Source organism: Sparus aurata, chromosome 1 (genome assembly GCF_900880675.1).
Source record: "Sparus aurata chromosome 1, fSpaAur1.1, whole genome shotgun sequence".
Taxonomy (NCBI): Eukaryota; Metazoa; Chordata; class Actinopteri; order Spariformes; family Sparidae; genus Sparus; species Sparus aurata.
In genome coordinates, this window is record NC_044187.1 from 17,199,841 (window position 1) to 17,222,262 (window position 22,422).

General features: G+C 40.2%; 3 protein-coding genes across 6 annotated transcripts; 1 reads left to right on the forward strand and 2 right to left on the reverse strand.

Moving 5' to 3' along the window:
• The first annotated feature begins 552 nt into the window (after window positions 1-552).
• Window positions 553-4,360, forward strand: LOC115566071 (extracellular superoxide dismutase [Cu-Zn]). The gene is made up of 2 exons (XM_030391834.1): window positions 553-741; window positions 2,065-4,360. Exons 1-2 carry the CDS (start codon window positions 728-730, stop codon window positions 2,696-2,698), a joined length of 648 nt encoding a protein of 215 aa, XP_030247694.1. The 5' UTR covers window positions 553-727; the 3' UTR covers window positions 2,699-4,360.
• On the reverse strand, window positions 4,065-11,913 carry LOC115597736 (coiled-coil domain-containing protein 149-like). 4 transcript variants are annotated; one of them, XM_030391322.1, is made up of 13 exons: window positions 11,672-11,913; window positions 9,603-9,764; window positions 9,433-9,471; window positions 9,183-9,290; window positions 8,983-9,099; window positions 8,219-8,391; window positions 7,903-7,975; window positions 7,632-7,716; window positions 7,392-7,539; window positions 7,204-7,280; window positions 7,042-7,077; window positions 6,803-6,865; window positions 4,065-6,130 (listed from the first exon to the last, which is right to left on the reverse strand). In XM_030391322.1, exons 1-13 carry the CDS (start codon window positions 11,720-11,722, stop codon window positions 5,547-5,549), a joined length of 1,716 nt encoding a protein of 571 aa, XP_030247182.1. In that variant the 5' UTR covers window positions 11,723-11,913; the 3' UTR covers window positions 4,065-5,546. The 4 variants fall into 4 exon arrangements, with proteins under 4 accessions (XP_030247182.1, XP_030299875.1, XP_030247364.1 ...); XM_030444015.1 differs by having other exon boundaries at window positions 6,788-6,865; window positions 11,672-11,912; XM_030391504.1 differs by lacking the exon at window positions 7,042-7,077.
• Window positions 11,914-13,677: 1,764 nt separating this feature from the next.
• On the reverse strand, window positions 13,678-21,038 carry LOC115565922 (leucine-rich repeat LGI family member 2-like). Its single transcript, XM_030391624.1, has 8 exons — window positions 20,863-21,038; window positions 20,593-20,664; window positions 20,323-20,394; window positions 19,892-19,963; window positions 19,654-19,725; window positions 18,879-19,048; window positions 17,504-17,668; window positions 13,678-16,446 (listed from the first exon to the last, which is right to left on the reverse strand). The coding sequence occupies exons 1-8, from the start codon at window positions 21,036-21,038 to the stop codon at window positions 15,611-15,613; spliced, it is 1,635 nt and encodes a 544-aa protein (XP_030247484.1). The 3' UTR covers window positions 13,678-15,610.
• Between the last annotated feature and the right edge of the window lie 1,384 nt (window positions 21,039-22,422).

Here is a 22,422-nt window from a genome sequence, read left to right on the forward strand (position 1 = left end):
GGTGCTGTAGGAATAAAGTTTATTATAACATGTACACAGTGTCTTATAGACATATTATATGAGCTGAGGTTGAAATTTAAGAGAAAAACAAAGGAACACCTTTGCCAAAATGTATGCGATATATCAACAATTGAATTGAGGTTAAACTCTTCTTTGGGTTGTGTCCTCTTGTATGATGTGCTTGTTTTTACCCACTTCTGTCAGACAGATTTTAAAGGCACAAGTCTGAACTGGACTGCCTGCTTTGTCCCACCTCTGTCTTGGCACTGATAGCCTATTATAAACTGACCTTTTAGTGTTACTTGCAGGCCTTCACCAATACATAACACAACATTTCCATTTTACCAGCATAGTAAGAAGGGGAACGGCCTGAGGGCTAACACTCGTAGTTTGTGGACGCATCAGCTGTTTGGAGAGTGTCTGTGCGTCAGACGGAGTCTGATCAACAACACGACGATTGCGAGTCTGCATGTTTTGGGGATTTAATCGAGGATTCAAGCGCGAAAAGGGGCTGAACATAATAAGACTCAGCTGTAAAATGAAAAAAAAAAACAGCAGCTGAAGTCTTGCACAATAAATTACAACCAGCTGACATCCCCGGTACCCCTTGTGTGTGATCATCTCAGCTCCACCCTCTTTAAACGACGCCTCCAGACACGCAAGACTTTATGAAACATCTCATCTCGACTCCGTCAGACGATCCGCAGGGAGAGAGTTCGTGGTGATCATGCGTCCACACGGGTGAGTGCGCCTCTGCTCTGCGTCCGCGCTGTTTAACTTTGTTTTGCAGGATGAAAAACTCTGCGGCATCACGTTTGTGCAGTGATGAGAACAGACTGTGCTCTTCTTTATCCTTTATTCTTCTCCAAGAGGTAATGCTACATGGCAACTGCGTAACGTTGCGTGCGTAACAGGAGTTTTGTACCCTTTGCGACAACGGGAGGACAATTACAGCTGAAAACCAACTTAGTCACTGCGCTGTGGGCCATTTCTGAGGTAGCATTGCATAACACTGCGTGCAACTTTGTGTTTACAGTAGAGGGAAAGTCACAAACCACATATGACTGATTGAGTTTAAGTTGATAATTGTTGTTGGGCTGCTCCACACTTCTCGGATGAGTAATTTACGCAAAACACACAACTAGGTTATGATGGTCTTCACAAACGGATCCACTCAGATAATAACAAAACACCCTGGAAAGAGTTATTCTGTGTAATGATAACGTCTGTATGTTTTTCTGTCGATGCTTCCAATGCAGTACTTCACTGCACGATTACCACGATGTCTATAGAAATAAAAAAATAAATGCTGGCAATCAAATTCCTCTTAAAATGTGTTGTAGTGTAGGTGTGTGTCTCTTTCCTGGCAAATAAATGACCGTCAAAATCAATACTTCATTTTTTAAATCACGGTTATCTTGAATATTGTGAGATTCCGACACCTCTAACCTGTAATATGGAATTATTTTGGGGTAGCGTTAATTTGACCTAAACTGTAACTTTTAGGTCATACAAAAAGTTGTATAAAGCCCTTGCTCCAGAGGAAACTTGGCCTCTGATGTCACTCAGTGGCAGAGTTGCATTGTGGGTAATGTAGGCTGCAGGCTTAAAAAAAAGGCAATGTCTGTCTCTGCTGTGTCGATTTTTGTGGTCACTTGTTTTGAAACCCTAATGAGTGCAATGATAGAGCAGCGGACTGCTTTTCAAAAACCTTGTGCCTGCATTACCTACCATGCAATTAAGCCATTGAGTGACATTACTCTAGACCAGTGGTGTCAAACTGATCCAGTAAAGGGCCACTGTGGCGGCATGTTTTCATTCCAACCAAGCAAGAACACACCTGATCCAAATCAGGTGTGCTCTTGACACCACTGCTCTAGGCAATCTATCAGATTACGTGCATCACCCTTTGGAGCCATAGGTGGCTTTATACTATGTTTTTTTTCCACATACAAAGAAGTGCTAAAAAAATAGCTATATACACACTTTGATGTGGAAAATTGACCCTTTAAGTAAAAGAAATAAATGATGAACTGTCCTAATATGAAGTTTTGCATCTTTCAGGTCAATGAGTATATTGGGGGCACTGTTCGTTCTGCTGGCAGGAGGTCAACAATGTGTCTCGGCTACCACTGACACTTTGGCTCCACCAGAGGTCTCGCAGCACAATGGCACTCTGTATGCAGCCTGCAAAATGAGACCCAGCACCTCACTAGCTGAGGGTCTGCCCAAAGTGTACGGTCAGGCGCTGTTTAAGCAGGATTATCCTCAGGGAAAACTCAAAGTCCTGCTTCGGTTCAACGGCTTCCCCACAGAAGGTGATCCTCAGCCCAGAGCGGTGCACATCCATCAGTACGGAGACCTGAGCCAGGGCTGTGACTCCACTGGGGGCCACTACAACCCACATGGTGTGCCTCACCCCAACCACCCTGGAGACTTTGGTAACTTTGAGGCCCAGCAAGGGAAAATCAACGCCATGATGGAATCAGAGGCAACAATGTTTGGAGGGATGTCTGTGATTGGACGAGCAGTGGTGATCCATGAGAAGATCGATGACTTGGGGCGCGGTGGGGATGCCGGGAGTCTGCTGCACGGGAACGCAGGAAGGAGGCTCGCCTGCTGCATCATTGGGATTTCATCCCCCAAACTCTGGAATACACACCAGAAACTGTATACCAGGAGGCTGAGGAGTAACTAATCTCACAACAATGGTATAACTGCAGGCCCGAAAAAAAATGTTTCCTTTTGATTTCATTCATTCATTGTATTTCTTGTTTGATAACAATAACTAAATCAGTGACTCAATCAAATAGCTGTCTCAAACATTCAACAGTGGTTTCTCAAAAGTAAGTTACCATAAAAAGTTGAAAGCCCAGTCGCCAGGATAAAATGTTGGCATTTAATATTTCGACAGATACTCTCACATTTGTAGTTGTCGTACTTACTGTATTTATCATTATAATCACGTTGACACTGCATGTTCGCGGTCTGACTTTCAGATCAGAAGGTGAAAGGGATGCCAGTGACTACAGTTGTCTCAACATTTTGTAAGTGTGACAACACTGGATATTTTTAAGGAAATCGCATCTCCATTGTGGCAACAGAAACGGGTATTTTAAGACTAATCATGATCATTTCTGACCCCTAACCAAGTGATTTTTATGCCTAAACTGAACCAGAACATGAGCACAGCTTACTCAAAAGAAAAAATGGAAAGTTGCCACAAAAAGAAATGTTTCAATATATCTGAGGTTTCTGAGTACTGAACGTACTGTGCATTGCCAACATTTACTCTGGCGACTGGGTTGCAGACAGAACTGGTCTGGGCCAATTTCAAGCTTTCCACAACTTTTTTCCAGACTCAATTTATTTACATTAACATTTATCTGCACACGTTTGTGTAGAAAACTATGATTCCTAGAGGATGATTGCTCCTGACGTATTGAGTCCCTGATTCTTCCTTCAGCGCTATTAAGGGTCAAAAGTTAAAGCAACATTTTGCAGAAATAGGCATTTTGTGTGACTAAGCGCCCCCCACAGTTCCTGAGTGCAGCACAACTTTTGTAAATACAAATCCCAGGTCTGTAACAATTTGTCAGATGGAATGTAGGTGTTCACTACAAACAAAACTGATTGCTTCATAACTATGTTAAGTCTTGAAAACGGGTATCTTAAAATAAATATGTAGGTAACAATGTGATTCTACCCTCACTGAAGTTACACAGAGCAGAAACGGGTGATAGCTGTGACAGAGACAACCTGTTACAAGACATTGTTCCATCAACATGATTTTGAATCTGTTATTTTAGTAAAATGTTGCATAATGTTGCTTTGAATTCGTCCAATACTTAGTTTAGGACCAAATACCTGCAAAAATTTTATTTTCTATCAGCCTCAGCTGTACTCTGTTTAACGTTTGTTATCATGTTAACTTAAAGTACTACATATGCACGCATCATCAGAATGTGACCATTGTCACTGCAAACATGTTAGTGACAATAAAACATGTTAGCATGCTGATATTAGCATTTAGCTTCAAGAACCTGCATCACATACAACAAAACCAGTAGTTGAAAATTATTTATTTTGCAGAAATAAATACATTTTGTACACATTTCCTCACATTGAACACAGAAACACACATGGCTCTAATGTATCTGGTGAGTGAATAATATTTTTCAACACAAACACATCATTGCTGGTAAATCTAGAGGGTTGTGGCCTCGTTGTGTGACAGACTAATAGCTGTAAATGGATTCTTAACAAAGGTCTTTTGGTTCAACTGACACATTTTTGTAAAGAGTCACATGTTTGTCCATCTGTCAAAAAATGAAATAAAAGCATGGTTTAAAGACGAAAACGCGATCATTTTTTAAATCAATGATTAGTACAATCATGCAGCATTTTATACATCTTTTTATAATATTGTGTTTGTTGTGATTAAAAATAAAAACTCTAATCAGGTTGTATAGTCTTAAACTAAATGACAGCAGCTCCTGAACAAAATATTCTGGCAAAGAAAAGAAGGATGGGTACATTTACCAAGAATAAAAGAAGAAGCTGTTTGGAAATGTTGGCACTATAAAGCTGCTGCTTAGCTTAGATATTTACAACAGCTGAATGTCTATTTGTTGATGTAGTGATCAATACAGTATGGTTGGTAGGTTTCTTTAAAGTCAAAGGGGAGGAGTGTGGACAGAGGTAGAAAGATAAAGGACAATGTTTCTGCCGGCATCAATTGCACTTTGTCCTTCTTAATCTTTAATTCATTTCTATATGAAACAAAGCTGGAAGGAGTGTCTTTCTCCAGAGTCAACAGCAGAAATGTAAAACTTATTACATTCTCCTTCACTGTTAAGTTGTGGGATAAAATCGAAGACTGAAAGGAAGAAAAACCTAATCATCACAGCCACATCAGCTACAGTCCAAAGCCCTTTTCTGCTACTTTTAAATCACCGTAAACCACCGTACCTACACCTCTGACACATCCACAGTGTTTAGTGTCCAGCGGTTTGTGTTTGACCCTCTCCTGTTTTTAACATGACAGTTAAGGAAATGTTTATTTCCCCCCAGTTTGGTTTGGAAGAACTTGACTGACCTGCACAGAGGTCTGACTTCTTACCATTTTTTGTGTAAGAACAATCCCAGCAGAGTGCCGGCTGTTGTAGCAGCATATTCATGTTAAACAATCACATTATTTTACATTGTGCTATGTTCTGGTGTCCACATACTTTGGGCCGTTTATCCATTTAACAGGTTAATCTACACGAGGCTCTTAAAAAGTGAGGGCACAAGTTAGATACCCAGTTATCAGACAGTTAAGATTTTTTTAGCGGTGTTATGAGTCATTCTTCCTAGTTTAACAGGGTTGATTAGTGAGAATAATCCCACTAAAGCATAAATAAAGTTTCCCGATAATTGGTTTTCATATTTGCTGGATTTACAGTACATTATTGTGTAACGTAGTGTCCATTTCTCCAGATAATTTTCATTATACCTAAAAATTAATAAAGTGGCATCATATTGTAAATGTGTCGTTCTTCCCTTTATTCTAAGATTTCCTGACGGACACAAACATCCGTCTCCTCTGAAAGCTCTGTCTCCTGGTGTGGCTGGTCGTCCTCTTGCTCTTCAGGAGAACTCACGGCAGCAGCAGCAGCGGATGCAGCGATATCCGTATTTTCCTCTGTAATAATAATACACTCCGTCTCAACAGTTTCCACCCCATCAGTGCATTTATCTGACTCACCCTCTCCTCCTCTTGAGTTCTCTAAAGTTTCCTGTGAGTGGCTGAGGTCTGACAGGTGTTGTGTGCTCACATCGGGCACTGTGGGAGGACAATCGCTCAGACACTCCTCTTCTTTCAACTGGTGACTCGTTAAAGCCGTTAAATCGATCGTGACCTGTGATCGATCGCTGTTGTTGCACACTTCGCTGTCTGGCGTCTCTGGCTCTTCCTCAGCCGACTGGTAGGAGGAGTTCTGCTGGCACGACCCCTCACTGCGCGGCGATGGCTCCTCCTCGCTCAGTTCCTCTCCACCACCCGAGCCAGCTGCCGGTCCAGTCTCTTGGTTTGGGACTTCTGCGGAGCTCTGGTGATCGACAGCTAATTTTTCAGTCCCTTCGTCACCTGTAAGAATGGAAGATGTTAATGTCCCTATTTTCAGGTTCGTACTTTTATTCAAGGTGAAGGAATAGAAAATGTTTACATGCTTTAATGCTAAAAAAATGCATAATTGTTCTGATAGAGTTCACTGCTGCAGCACCTCTATTCATCCTCTGCCTGAACGTTTTGGGAACTTTGAGAATTATAATCCTGCAGATACAGAACGCCTGGTTTCAATCCAAAGGAAGATCACATTTTAAACAAATATTCAGAGAATTTCTCAAAGAATTTACATTCATTTCCAATTACTACTGTTATCTTTTTTTTGCAAATTGTAGGATTTAGTTCTTCGAGACAAGAAGTGACAGCGCTAATACTCCACGCAGATCACCAATAGACTACGGCAGACGAAGATGATGCAGTTAAAGAGCCCCAGCAAAGCCTCAAATGCAGGGGGAAAAAAACACACAAAAAGAAAGAAAACATGATGTAAATAAGGTATATAAGTAAGTAGGCTTGTAGAGTGTGTTAATTTGAAGACAACATCTCAAGTGGAGCTCAAACTGAAGCTTCAGTAGACGTTTAAGTCAAATGCTGCAACTTTTCCACCTCCTCAAGCGAGTAATCTTTTATGCACAAATTTAAAAAGTTTGCATTACAAACAGCTGAACTTAAACGCACCTTTTGAATATTCACCTTCTTGTCCAGGTGACGGTGTCTCCTCCAGCTGAGGATTCAGGATGATGCTGTCTTTTCCCCCTAATTTGAAAAAATATTATCCAAAGTAAGTCTAAATGTTGTCGTGTCATGACGTCAATACTAAAAACTGCTGGATGGGGTAGAAATGATTAAATGAAACGTGTGCCGATATGAGAAGTGATGGAAGAAGATGAAGTTCAAAAGTTAAAAAGCGGATGATTACGTGAGGAACATACTTCCATATATTCCCAGAGACACATTATAAGTCAGGCCTCCAGGTAGCAAGAAAGAAAAGGACAGAAGAAGAAAGGCATACAAACATCAAGTTATTGTAAACAGTATGGAGAAAACAGGCTTCAATGAAAAGCAATAGTTTCAGTCAATTCCTTTATTTTTACCTGGCAGGCTCCACAATCCGGACATTTCTAATGTTTTTAATTTCTTCTCCAGCTCTGCCACTCGAGTTCCCAGAATCCTAAAAAGACAAACAAACAATGAGTGTCCGTCTTCTCTCCGATGCGTCCAAAATCAGTGCAGAGAAAAAAAGGGAGTATACAGAGAGAGCATGAGGTATGAGAGGGAGTACTTGTTGATCTGGCGTTGGTGCTGAATCACCATGTTCTTCTCGTGGATGGTTTCCAGCAGAGCCGTGGCGAGAGACTTGAGGTCCGAGATGGACTGAGGAGTCACCGGCAGACTGCAGCCGTTTTCTTCAGACAGAAGCAACTCCTTCACTGCAGACACACCATCAGTCACAGTATGAGTACAGACACCGCAATCTTTTTCTCCACCACAATAAACTGTAAGAGGTTTTACACCCTCTGACCTTGTTTAGCAGAGAGCACACCAGTCAGTGCACTACTGTTGGCTTTCCCACCGATTTTAGAGTTTTTCCTGCACTCCAGGGCGCTCTGAAAAAAACCCATTAATGAGCGTCAGAGGTTTCTGTTTCTGGAAATCTTAAAATGCAACTGTCTTTACAATAAATCCACATTCTCAAACATATAGAAAAACTACAAGTGGCAATGTTTTCATGAAATTGAGGAAGAAATAAATAAGGAATAAAAATGACAATAAAAGGATAAAAATGTAGCTACCTTATACTTCATGAGATTCGTCTTGAGCAGGGTGATTTCTTCTTGCAGCTGACTGAACCGTTGATGCAAATACCTGAAAGATTGTTGAACATAATCAGCTCTAACCTTTCGCAGTTATGACTCCAAAAAGTTAAAATACGTAGTGATCTCTTTTATGTTATAGCTATACAGTACTTGAATATTGACATGAATAAATCATAGTTATCTCATTGAGCTTGTAATGTCGTAGAGGGACAAGTGTTTCAAACAGCATGCGCAGAACTTAGAAATTGTTCCTTTAACTGTGGACATTGCTGCAGACACTCAAGTGACGGACCTGTTCTCCATGCAGAGAGCGTCGATGTCTAATACCCGTATCTCATCATTGCCCACGATGTGGTTCATCTCCACGTTGAGGCGATGAGCCTTCTGCTGGAACACGTCGCGCTCTGCCCGAACGTCCTGCAGCTCGTCTGTGAGCGACTTCACGCTGTGCTCCAGAACCTCGTTCTACAGCAACGCAAAACACACCGCGTTACTGCGCGAGCTGCGATTTCATCTACTAATGATACAGGTTTGTCTCGATCATTACTGTTCAGTATCAGCTTATATATCACTGATGGTTTCATTCTTTTCTCCATACAATGTGACCTTACACAATATTCGACTTTTCACTTATAAATCTTTAATAAGTCATACATCACGTTAAGTTGTGCTTCTGAGAGAGCCTTTCTGTATTTAGCTCAGGAATGGTGAATCTTTCAAGGCTGGCACAGCATTTTACTTAAATAGGTTTTGAGTTTAATGTAAAAACAGACGCCTGAGACACAAATAAACTTTATAAGAAATATGGTCGATATGACAAATTCTCTGAAGAAAGTTTAAATCAAAACAATTTAATTGCTCAGTATGTTGGCTTGCACTGGTGACTCATAAAGGGGCTCGTGATGGACTCAAACAGACCTCACATGTAGAGAACAAGATGTTAGTTACTTACTCTAAATAAATATAATTCAATATGGTGTTTTATTGCAGATTCAAATGTGTAAGAGTCTATAAAAGTAGAGCAGAAGTCGTATATTAACAGGAATCTGTTCTGACCTGCTCTCGGGCTCTCTCCAACTGTTTGACCAGATCCTCCCGCTCGTGTGCGGGAAAGTGTCGAGCGCCGACCTCCTCGTCTCCCAGCCTCTGTTTGGTGATGGTCATTCGTAGAAGCTGTTGGGAGAAACATACAACACATCATAAACATACAACCTAATTCAACTGTATTCAGTGTGATGCACAGCGTGACACGGTACCTTGTTATCACCCTGAGCTTCCGCCAGTCGTTGTTTCAGCTCCCTCACCTCCTCAGAAAGTTGACTGCTCTTCTCTCTGGAGTCTCTCAGCAGCTGAGCTAAATTCACCTGAACGACACATAGATATGAGGTCACATCGGCGAGACCACACAGGCTTAATGACCAACATTTGAAGCTGCAAACAATAAGGGCTTTATGCTCCCCCTGTCTTTTAATCTAAAAAAACATCTCCAGGTTAAAATCCACCTACCTGATTCCTTTTCTCGGGAGGTAGCGAGGGATCTCCGTCCTATTAGTTATACAAAGAAGGGAAACCGTCATGAAATGTGGACAACAGACAAAGACAATTTATATTCTCTGTTCTGCTTCTCCTATTATAACAGCAACAAAGCATCTTTGGGTCGCACAAGGATGGCTTACAATGAGTTCTCTGTACTTCTTCTTGAGTCCTTGGTGTCGCTCTCGGAGCTGGTTGGCCATCAGTTTGTACTGATCTCTCTCCTGCTGGCAGGTGTCCAGCTCTTTGGACAGAATCAGCAGAGCTTCTTTCTTACTCTCCAACTTTCGCTTACATATTACGAACTGCGTGTAAGAAGGAGAAAGAGAAAAACGTTAGATGTTAGAAGAATATACAGGCAAAGAAATCTCCCAAAGACAAAAAACTTCATGTTAACTTGTTTGTTGTTTATTAACCGTCCGGCGTTTGAGGGTGATTTTTACACATCTTATTTTAACAGTGATTGCATGTAACATGAGAGCCATGTGTTCTGTATCTAAATTTGCAGAACAATCTGAGCACTCTGTGCAATGAGGCATGCATTAGTCCTAGAGCACTAGGAGAGAAGAGATAACTTGGCTGTGAAACTGAAAAGTTGAAGCCTAGTTTTGTTGAAATTGCTCCACTCATTGTGAAACCACTTTTACTCATGTGGACCAAAGGTTTCTAGATGCTAGCAATGGGTTAACTGTATTCTTCACAGATGATTCAGAAGAATCACAAAAGCAGACAAATAAAATAGATAAATTAGAAGAATTTATAGAAGAGCTGTCTGTCACTTTACTTTCACCGAAGAGAGATTCATATCAAGCTTCATGGGATGTGTGCAAATAAAAATAATAAATAAAAAACAAATACACAGATACAACTTATATACATAATTTACAAAAAGATAATTATAATAGATAAGTTATAATAAAATAACCACATGGACCTGCTTCTGATAAATACTGACATTTGTCATGATCTTGATTAACCTGTTAAACCCGAGCGGAGCCCAACTTGGTACCAAATAAGTGAAATATAAAAGTTTGGTACCAGAGCATTTTTAGGAGCCTCTGCCTGAGTGCTCTCTAATTTTGTTCTGATTCACTTTATTGGCATGAAAATCGGCGGAAGTAATGTTCAGATGTTCTGCTAGTGTTCGCTCGAGATCTGGTGCTGCAACCGCATCATTCCTCAGGGATATTTATTCCAAAGCTGTAATTGTTTTTTAGCTGAAACAAAACCATTTGTTCATGCTTTGTGCCAACTTCATTCACTCAGACCCAGTGACGTATGCACGTATACTGATCCATCTGAACATATCGCTCAAGTGTTCCATTTATTATGATAACTTGATCATTCAGATAGACCTTGTAGTTGCAGAGATATTCTCTGTTAATTACGGGCATATCGTTTTCCAGCAGCGACCCCAAACAGAGGCCACTTCTTGTCAGGTTAAAGTGGCAACAGCTGATAATTCTCCTTATTGATTAATCTTTAAACCATGTGTTTGATTAGTTGTAAAGTCTAACAAATGTTGGAAACATTTAGAAAAACACCACATGTTCTCAGTGTATATAAAATAAAGGAAAACACAGCTGATCATCACATTTGAGGACCTGAAACAAGTGGAGGTTTGGCCATTTTGCTCCATAAACTCATTACATGATTAATCACATTATCAGGGCTGGTGTCAATCAAAGTGTCCACTAATTGATTAATCATGTGTGACTCACACCTGAGTAGAAGGCCTAGTTTAAGAATCATTCCGGTAGAAAAAAGGCGTTTAATTCAGACAATAAAACGTTGTACTTTGCTTTTATTTCATTATATTGGATCTATGCTGTTGACCTATCATCAGCTGTGTCTAAATGTACTGACTGTGACAGATAATCAGTAATACGCAGTGAACAGACAGCACACCTGCAGTGTGGTACACGTTGTTATTGTTTCACAGGTCTGCTGCAGGTACAAGGGAAGAGAAGAGAGAAAAACAAACCTACTTCCTCATCTACATTCCCTTCAGGCTGTTGACACAAAAGCAGGTTTAACAGTTAATCCTGTTGACTTTGTCTCATCTGAACCACACTGTAAACTCGTCTGCAGCTCAAGACTGGAGGCCAAAACAGGAGATTTAAAGACAAACACTTCTACAGCTGATGGAGCACAACCTGGGCAGGACGTAAGTGATGATAATTATCCTCTCTAAAGGTCTCCACAGTCTCACCTCGTTGAGCAGCCCCTGCCAGTCACTCTCGCTCCTCCTGGACGGATCCATCTCCGCACGAACAGTTAAAAAAAATAATAATAATGTTTTATTAAAAATGACGCAAAGTGAGTCTCAAACAAGCATCACCATGTCGGTTTTTGCTGGTCAGGTTTCCAGACATTTCGCATCATCAAAACGGATTAGCTGATCGAGGAAAACACCGTCTGCATCACTTCCGCCCGTTGTGACGCCAGACGCGCGTCACGACGCATTTGGGAACCCTCGTTAAACTGGGAACTCGTTCATGGTATTCATTTATGTGAAGTCTTTTTTTTTTTTTTTGGATTGATGTTATCTGGGACCAAGATTAGCTTGAAGAAAATAGATATCATCTTCTTTTATGAAGAAAACAATCTAGAAAGAACTGCATTTATTTGAAATCCATATTTGTATTGTTTTTTGTATCCATAAATGCAAGAGGACTAAGAGGCCTCCCAATATTCCCCAGTTCAAACATGATATGAAATTGTACTTTGAAACACTAAAAGGACAGACAAATCAGAAATCCATAAGGACAATGAGCATTTACAATTTCAAATTGAAATCTTCTTTTTTACGTCTATCAACGGACAGAAAAATGGCAAATTTACGTTATCGGTTAGCTGCAGATAAGGAAATCATAGCTGATCAGTGTAGCTGATAATACAAAGCCTATTGGCTTTTGCTGACTTAACAAGTGCAGCATCTACATAGAGTAGGTGGTGGTGTGCACCTTTATAGTTTTGTTTTGTGTGCAGCCAATAAAACATAGAACAAGAACAATACACTGTTGTCACGCTCATAACCCCGAACTGCTGCAGTTGTGTAGAACTATTCAATGTAGACATGAGCCACACATGTCGTTACTTACTTTGCATTGCTTTAAGAAGCCTTTACCAAATTATATAATCAATATGAACAAATGATCAAACAGACTAAATATATACCTGTTGTTTCAAAGTTCAATAATGAGGCTAATCAGGCTAAACATTTATGATGGATGATTAGCTCCATTGCTATGAAAAAGAGCGGGATGAAATAATATTGCATCAGTTGTGGAAGAAACATTATTTTACTTATTTAAAAACCACGAGCATGCTTAAATAAAGTGTTTTAGTATTATCAGTCAGAAAGACAGAAATTCAAAATTGTTCCTCGTTGGTGTTTCTTATAGACGATGTGTTTGGATTAATATTACTGCTGCATCAATGTGTTTGTTGTATTTCACTGTAGATGTGGTTGAGCTCTCTTTAATGATATTACATACTATTGAAAGGTTTAATCAACAGCAGTGCATCATATATTATAGAATAATCGTATGTTTGTCGTGTCACTGTACTGTGTGTCAAGTGCAGCCATGAGACAGTGTGCATGTACGAGCATTAAGTGATTCGTTGTCACATAGTGTGCACAAGAATGAACAACAAGCTGTAACATTTGGCCTTTTTACATTTCATTCATATTTGACAATGGATACAATCATGCTGTTGGTGCATTAGATGTTCTCCCAGAATGTGGTGAAACTTGAGAGAATACACATCCTGCCTGCTCTGTAAAGAATTGCTACTGTCGATGGGACACAATGGATGGTAAATATATGCAGGCAGATTTACCGAGGCTTTACCTCGAGAGGCTTTTACTTTGACATCGATCACTTCATAGTTCAACACTGAATGACAACAACAGACTCTGTCTTAAAAGTGTCCATGTGATATTGAACAGGAACATCCTCTCTCGACAGACTGAATCACAACATACTGTATAACCAGCAAGTAAATACTTTCCTCTCCCATTCTCTTAGATAAACCATATAATTACGTCTGTTGTTGCAGCTGAAAGAAATTGCTGTCTCAGACGCCAGATGCTGACATGACTATCAATTTCAGACCTGCTGGCTGAGGCACTCTATCTTTGCTTTATGGTCACGTTTCACAGCCTGTGCATTTGCAAAGACTGGAGGACAGATCAAAGAGCAAGACAACACATGTGGTTTAATCGTCTTTAATGCAATTGAACAAACCCATTCTTTATATAAGCCTTAAGGTTGTCGGTGAAGCGTTTTTGTAAAAGATCAACTCTTAATGATCAGTTTATGTTAGTAGAGTGGAAAAGATTTACAGAATTGCTAGGCAGGACACAAGGACAGATATAAGTACAGTAATATATTTTGTTTTAAAGAAATCTGAAATGGTAACAAAAACGTACTGACAATGCTAGATCTTGTTAGCATTTTGTTGTGTTCAGCTGATAAAACAGCCAATCATGCCATTGTTATGTGTGTGAGAAGAAAAAAATGTTCATTTCAAGACTCGGACTGAACAGACTGTTATTAAATTTGTACAATACATGAAAAATATCACCAGACCAGTAAAGAAAAGAGCACACATTTGTGTCCTAGGACCAAGTAAAGGTCATTCCAAAGTCAGATAGCAGCACACAATTAAACTCATGATTGTAATTCAGTGCAACATTCAGTATTATACAGTTTGCATAGGAATCAGGAGAAAATTACATTTTGTTTTGCAACTAATCAGGCACTCTGTTCATCCAGCAGCTAGCTATAAATATTCTACAGTTAGGCTTAAAGCTCATGATAGTAAGTTAGCTGATACATTCTGCTGTAAAAGAAGTTTGAAGAAAACCTGTTTCATGCACATTTAAAACACCAGTTATGACAGTTACGGAGATGAAATGTCATCATAATCTTGACTTGCTGCTCAGAAAGACAAAAAATCCCAGTTCTCTTAAAGGAGACTGATTATGCTTTTTCCTTTCTTTTAGTGTGTTATATAGGTTTTTTCATGTCAAAGTTTTTGAAAGTTTAAAAGAGCTCCTCTCTCTCACGGAAAACACTGTTCCTGAAACCCCTCGCCAGTAGACCCGCCTTTAATTCTGGGACTTTGACATCACTACGTCGACATGTCAAACATTTGCATAATATTTGTTTATATTCACGATACAAGTGATGCTAACTAGAAGCTGAAAACAGGACAGAACCAACTGGAGACACCGTTAGCAGTGCTGGCTCAGACTTGTGTGAGCCGACCAATCAGAGCACTCTGACTAAGTATTAAGGTTTGGGCTTTAGGACTTTAGATAGAGCGTTTCAGACAGATGGGGAATACAGTGCTGCAGCACTGGACAGTATGAGGAAACTGATGTGTTTTTTGAGCAGTAAGGCATGTAAACCTTTTCTAGAAGTAACCTTAAAATAAATTATGACCCTGAAAATAAGCTTAATATGTCTCCTTTAAAAAAAATCACCCCAGTGAGGATTTATGGGAAAGTTTTTTGTCATTTCATTTTGGACGGCCAGGCTGAGCATCTGAAACGTCAACCTCTCAACATCTTTTCAACACTCCATTTTTTGCTCTACATCTAGCAACTTGTGTAATTTTCTGAAGCTGACAATCCAACAATCACCTTCTTCACGAGCAATTTAGCAAGGTGTGGGGAAATGTGAAAGACGGAGCAGTCTGAGCTCTCTTTTTTCGATCTCACACAACTACTTCAGTCGCTCTTTAATATCTTTACATTTCAGGCCAGGCTACAGTCTACTGTGGCGTGATGGACAACCCTCGGCTTGGCCGTCGTTTGCTTGACAGAATTAGCCAACGCTTCTTTAAAGATAATATTTAGCATTAAATTAAAGTCTCGTCATGCTGTACATTTTGATGTTGTTTGTTTTATATTTCAGTCAACCTTCAGTTTTGAGCTAATGTCTTGGGGTCTATCATAAGCCATACCTTCATAATTTTAGAAAAGCACATGAGTTGCAGAAAGGAGTTTCTCTCAAAACAAGAAAGATATATCTACTTGCATAACAAAGATATACAGCATTGAGACTCCTTTAGCATACACGCAATAGTGATGGAAATGACCCACTGATTATTTGATTAGTCATCACTTTGCGACACATTATAAGCTTAAATCTACAATAATATGCTCAAAAACCATGGATTTGCCCTTGAAGCTGGAGGAGAAGATAAAATTCCTCCGGTCGGTGGTCACTGCTGTAAATGTACGGGGCGACTGCACGTAAATGTCCTTGAACTTGTGAAACTCTTTGGTCTCCACATCCCAGAGGTAGATCTGTGTGAAGGAATAATCACTGCCCAGCGCAAGGTAGTGCCTGTCTGTGAAGGTGAAAGGTTGGAGGATCATCGCTCCTCGAGAGGGCAGAGCCTGCACCTCAGTGAACACCTTATTGGCCCACTTGAGGACTTTGGAGTCACCGATGTAGCACGTCATGGCCAGATACAGCTCGTTATCCACCCGGAACGCTTTGACCGCCACCACATCGTCGACTTGCGGGATTTCACCGTGAAGTATGAACTTCAGGGTGCTCTTGTTCCACAGGAAGATGACAGGTGGCTGAGAGCGACTGGCTATGATGAGGTAGGACTTCCCGTCCACCTCTACAAACTCAGCATCTGTATCCCGAAACCACTCGTGGAGGAACTGGTACGAGTAGAAACCAGTTTCATTGCGGTCTGGTTGGTCAGTCCACTTGTACAGAGTAGACAAACCCGCCTTGGAGCTGTCCACAATCACAAAGTACCATCCACCGTCCATTTGGAAGACCTCAATGTCATTTGGCTTCGAGATGTTGAAGACCTCGATAGTTTGAAACTTTGTGAACTTGTTTTGCTGATCGTCAAACTTGTAAATATGGGAGCCGCCGAAGAGCTGCGTGACAATTATCAAGACGTGGTTGTTGACCAGAACCGACTTGCATCCAACAACAGACTTCCCTGCGAGGATAAAAAAGTTGTCACAACACAAACAATCTAAATTTGAGTGGATCATTAAAGGAACGCTTCACCCAACACTGAAAATTCAATCTTTATCTACTCATACCCATGCTGGAACGGAAAGTCAGGTGAAATTTCATTGTCCACAAAACATTTCTGTTTACTCCTTTGCAGAAGTATGTTAAATGTATGAAAACGATAATAACAAACATAAACTGTCTCCATAAAGCTCGTCCAGATGGTCCTAGTATCCGGGAGCCCCGAAATCCAAAATGTATTTAAAAAGACTATTTCTAAATCAATTTAACCTCGAGCTTGTGCATCCTCTTCAGGTATCTACAGGTAAAATTTCAGCCTAAAAAAGGGTGTAAATTATGTCTATTCAACTCAATTTGGGATTTCATAGCTTCAGAAGACTTCTATCACGTCAGACAAGCTGTATGGAGCCATTTTAATTTTTTTTTTTTTACATTTTAAATTAAGTCTCCAATTCAGTCAAACTTTACATTTTTTTAAGTGAATTGTTCCTTTAACTGACTCAAAAACAATAACACAGAGCTGTTTTACTGAATAGTCCTCATAAGGGTGACATGAGTCTTAATTTTTGTTATTGTCAACAAATCCTGTGAAAAGACCAAAACCAACAATTAATTATTCTGTTTCTTAACACTTGATAACTTCCCGCCAGCTTTTCTCTACCTCGTGCCCACTGGTTCCAACTGAAGATAGACATGTTTAAAAACACATCATAAGCATATGACTTCATTTAAAGATACAAAAAGGGTTAAATTACTTCCATAAACAGCTTAAGCAACACTTTTGTAAGAGACAGTATTTACAGCACCGGGACCTTGTTTCTGGGATTTGCTTAAAAAAAGTTCATTCAGTTCATTTGAATGAACTATTATGTGTTTTTGGTAATGACTTAGGGGAATAACCTGCATCAGGCAATTTAAAGGAAAAACTCATTGCTAGATTATCTGACTGTAAGAACAAATATAAAATATAGACAGACTTGTCTTTTAAAAAAGAAGACATCGGAGGTGTGTTGGCAAACCTGTGATATTGTCAAATTTCCTGAAATTCATTTCGATGTGATCCCACTCCATCACCACACAGCTGTTAGAGTTGGGGGCAGCCATCGCCACGTAGATGTCCTCTTTAAACGAGAAGATGTCCGCTGACATGGACTGAATGGGAATGGACTGATGACGCACAAAGTCTGTGAAACGCAGACAAAAACAGAAACTGCTAGACCTGCTGACAAAGTGAAAGAGGTGACGTTTAGATCCTCGCTGCTTAGGTTACATTTTTCATGCTGTGAAAAGCTTCTGGATGACTCCGTGGAGAGTTTTTGATGTCATATTTTCCGTTTAATAATTGGTTTTTCGCACAGCATACCTTTTAATGCTATTCTTGCGAACTAAGTTAGTGTAATGGAAAGGTGTTCCTTGTCTATTCACAGTGCATTGATCATTGTTCTGTCCATGATTATGAAATAAACAGAGATGTGACAACTGTGAAAATAACACTTGTTTTGTGATTTTTGTTTGTTTGTTTTTAGAAATAAACTACTTTTGATCATCACATACTTGACACATACATGGAAATACTTTCTGTTTTCTATCTACTAATAATCTCCAAGAAATTATGTTGAGAGTTACAACAGAGACTTCTTCTGTTTTCATAAATTAGAATCTATTTCTTTAGCCGTGCTAGCAGCATTTTTGTCCATACAGAAAAATCTTGATATATTTTTAGTGGATTAAGATGATATTTGTTCCAAATATCTGATGATGCTCAGAGGACAAATCCTACTGACTCAGGTGACTTTTTCTCAACCTTACCAAGAGGATGAGATTTGTTATTTTGGCTGCCATGAAATTTACTGCACACATTCATGTTCCCCTGCAGGATAAACTGAATTAACTTTGGTCATCCTCTGACATCTCCTCACGCGCCCCTCATCAGGTCCAAGCGTAGCTGTCCGATCATCTCTGACATACCTTCAGAACTAATGGCATTCCCATCAGCCTCAGCTGTACTTCCTTTTGCTAATTGTGCTAATTAGCAGATGTTAGCATGATACCTGCAAAACTAAGATGGTGAACGTAGTTTAGGCTGACGTTAGCGCTTAGCTCAAAGCCCTGCTGTGTCTCACAGAGGCGCTGGTGTGGAGCTGTGGACTCTCATTGTTTCTCAGTTTTGTTGTTTGTGAGTAGTTGTGTGTAGCTTAATTATGCATGGGCGTCTTCAGAGGTAAACATGTAACGTTTGTTTCTGAGTGCAGAGCAGCACACGTTTGTGTCTTGTTGAATTATTTAACAGTTTTACTGATTTCTTTCTTTCTTCCTTTCCTCTCTTTTTTTTTCTTCGGCGTTCGGCCTGTGACTCATGATAATTGATTTTGAATAGCATGCTTCTTATTTCACCTGTGGAGATGCAGCCGCCCGGCGGAATAGGAAGGTCATTGAGCCGCTTGCCCTTCATGTCACTGGGGCCTGCACAGAAGACATCTGATACTGTGGCGTTTGTGTTTTTCAGCCATGTCATCAGCCACTTGTTCTCGCAGTCGCACTGGAAAGAGTTGCCTCGCAGATCCCTTAATATAAGATGGAGGGGATCATCAGTATCTGCAATATCAGCTTGGACCCATCAAGTGCACAAACATTTTTTTAATATGGTTTGTTTAGAGTTTGAGGCGGGGCAGCGAGTCATTACATGTGTTCATGTGTTAAATACAAAGTCAATTTCAGTCCTATACCTGCTCCATGATGGTCTAATCACATTATGATGATCTAAATTATATAACTGCAGGCTAAAAAACAAAGTTTTAGTTCTGCAGAAAAAAGTATATATTGGTTCAGCCTGATTATCAAGCATTACAGTTTACAGTTTATGCCTGACTGTTGTTTACCGGCAACAATTTGTGCATTGTTTCTTAATAATGTGTATCTTAAGTGACAAATAAAACAATAATTCTATCAGCAAATACAAATCATTTGTAGATGCAAGGAGGAGAGAGACACAATTTTAATATTAATGAAATCCACAATATCACTCTTGTGGGGTTTAATGCTGCCAAACACAAAACACAGCCTGAGTCAGCTTCACTTAGGAATGCAGTATGGAAAAAGACACACACGCACACACACACACACACACACACACACACATACACTGCTGACACCACAACTGCTTACTCACAGTTCCAGCAACGAATCCAAGTCAAAAAACAGATCCCTTGGCAGAAACCTCATCTTGTTGTTGGCAAGTGATCTAAACCAGAGACACAAAGAGAGAGAGACCAGAGACACGCACGTTACTGTCATCTTTTTGCCTTTTTTTTCTCCCCAACTTGTAACACGAGTCTCTCTCTGTGATAATAAGGTGTCGGTGCTGCAGGTTGCTGCGTGGACGGCGGAGAGGATGACAGCAGACTCACAGATGAGTCAAATCTCGCAGGCCGCGGAAGGCGTTCTTGGTGATCGTCTCGATCTTGTTCCCTTCAATGAATCTGTTCAGTGAGTCAACAAACAAGGGTCAATACGAACACATGTCATACACTTTATCAACTCAAGTGGATGTATGTCTGTAGCTTTTGTTAGTTGAGCATGTCAGAACATTATGCTTATCACTATCATTTCAGGCCCATTGATGGGGCTGGTGGGGTCAGATAAGAGATAAACAACATGATGTAATGCATTTATTCAACATATTTATTGGGTATTATGTGGTGTAATCAAGTCAGCTGTCATGCAATGAATTGTGAATACATTTATGCTAAATAATTATAAAGAAAACCACAAAACATTAGGTAATTCTGTTGCATTGTGTTGCATAAAGAAAGCAGTAAAGTAATCAGACGATACTCACAGATATTCCAGATGTGGAAGGCCAGAAAAGGCGTCATCTTTGATTGTGGTCAAAGAATTTGCATTTAGAAGTCTGTAAAAGAAAAAAACAAACCTTGACAACTGATTATACTGAACATTCAAACTTCTATCTTTGGCACTTCAGCCTTTTTTCTGACTGGGAATCTGTGCATTATTGACTTTACTTGAAGTTTTCATCTGCACAACCCAGCCCTGAAGTGTCAACTGCTGATCAACCGGTTTGATTAACGAGAGTTTCACGTGCACTTACAGCAGCTGAAGAGAGGGCATGAGTGCAAACATTCCCTCTGTGACTTCAGAGATAGATCCATTTACCATGCTCCTGTTGGAAGAAACACATAAATCAGAGTCTTAACTAGGAGCGGGACATGCACACACTCTGTACCAGACACATCAAGTGCCAACTCTGCAGGGAGGCACGGAGCAGCAAGGGGGGGGAAAAAACGTCTCCTTGAACGCAGCATTAATTGCCCTGTGCTTTATTGATGAGATAATCCAAGACAAAAACTGGTTTACTCACAGGGAGTTGATCTCGTTCGGTATAGTCCGCGGGATGTGTGAGGTGCCGACGCAGATGATGGTCTCCTTGGTACAGGAGCATCCTGAAGGACATTTGAAAATCCTTTTAGATTCAGCCGCTCCAGAAATAAACAGAAGCGCGATCCCGGCCAGAAGCCACTGCTGTGTATGTGCCATGTTGCCTCTTGGACATTAATAATAGTAAATGAGACGGAGGTCGGCGCCGGCAGCAGCTTTAACCCGCCTAGGCGACATCAAAATGCAGCAGTACAGAGGAAAGCCCTGACACAGGCTGATACGGCTGCAGCTGCGTCCCGGAAGGCTGCTTCAGTTTCGGACAGGGGAGGAAAAAAAAAAACAAAAAAAAACATCGACTGATCAATAATCACAGTAGTAAGGGGAAGGCTCTAAAAAAATCAATGTGTGGACATGTATTTAATATCTATTTGTGTTTATAACAGAAAACGTCATTTGAAAAATAAAAAAAAAAGTGATTTTCAGGCTGGTGGAGATCAACACAATCAGCACAAAGCGGACTGAAACACACAGAAACGAGGTTATTTCAGCACCATGGAGAGTTAACGACGTCCCGAACTCACGTGCAGGCATGGTCACGTGACGCGTTCTGCATACCTCAGCACTTAACTTAATGTCCCACAGAGAGGAGAGTGCATCAACAAGGGAAACAGCAGCTCCATACATGGAGACAGGCTGCAGGCCAGCGAGTGTTTGTGCACCAGGGGATACATCTAGCTGTCACCAGATGGGGTTTTGTTTGGGTTAAATTCATTTGATTTAGAAAAACCCACTGAGTCAGCCATTATAGTGAATCCAGGCGTTATTGCAATTAATAGTTGGCTGAAAGTAGTTGAATAAATGACATAAAAAAGAATGTAGATAAAACTGGTGAAAAACATTGTTAAATGGTGAAATCCTCCAGCTTTTGCCACCTCATTTGGTTGGTGTTGGCCTACAAATCAAAACTTTAGCAACACTGGCATATTGATTGTATGAAAATGTTGTAACATCCACAATTCATGTACGCTTTCATATGATTTATAGTCAAATAACATGCAGAAAATACATGAATGGTGATGTTGCTGAAGGGGGTGTTGAGTTTATTTGAGCTGTGGGGTTGGATCTTATTAAAAAGGCCATAGATTATGATGCATATATCAATCTTCTTCACAATATTTAATCCAGGCTGCTTGATTGGGATTGATATAACTGATGCTGTCATCTTTGAGAAACAACAGAGAGCTGATCTGTCTGTGATGAGAGACCTGCAGCCCTGTGTGCTGCTGTAACATGATTTCACCACTAGGGGGCAGCTGCTTATAAGCAAAGGAGGAAAAACTCGAGGTCTGAACAAGTTTTCCCGGCAAATGGAAGATTAATTCTGCTGTCTTTTGTAGTTTTCAGTGTTTTCTCGTCAAATTTTAAACAGTGTAAACGCATCACGTGTAGAGTTTGAATGTGATTATGGCCTCAGGATACATGTTTTTCTGATGAAGGGTTGTTTCATTTGTAGAGAAATGGGTAAAACTTTATAACAACCATC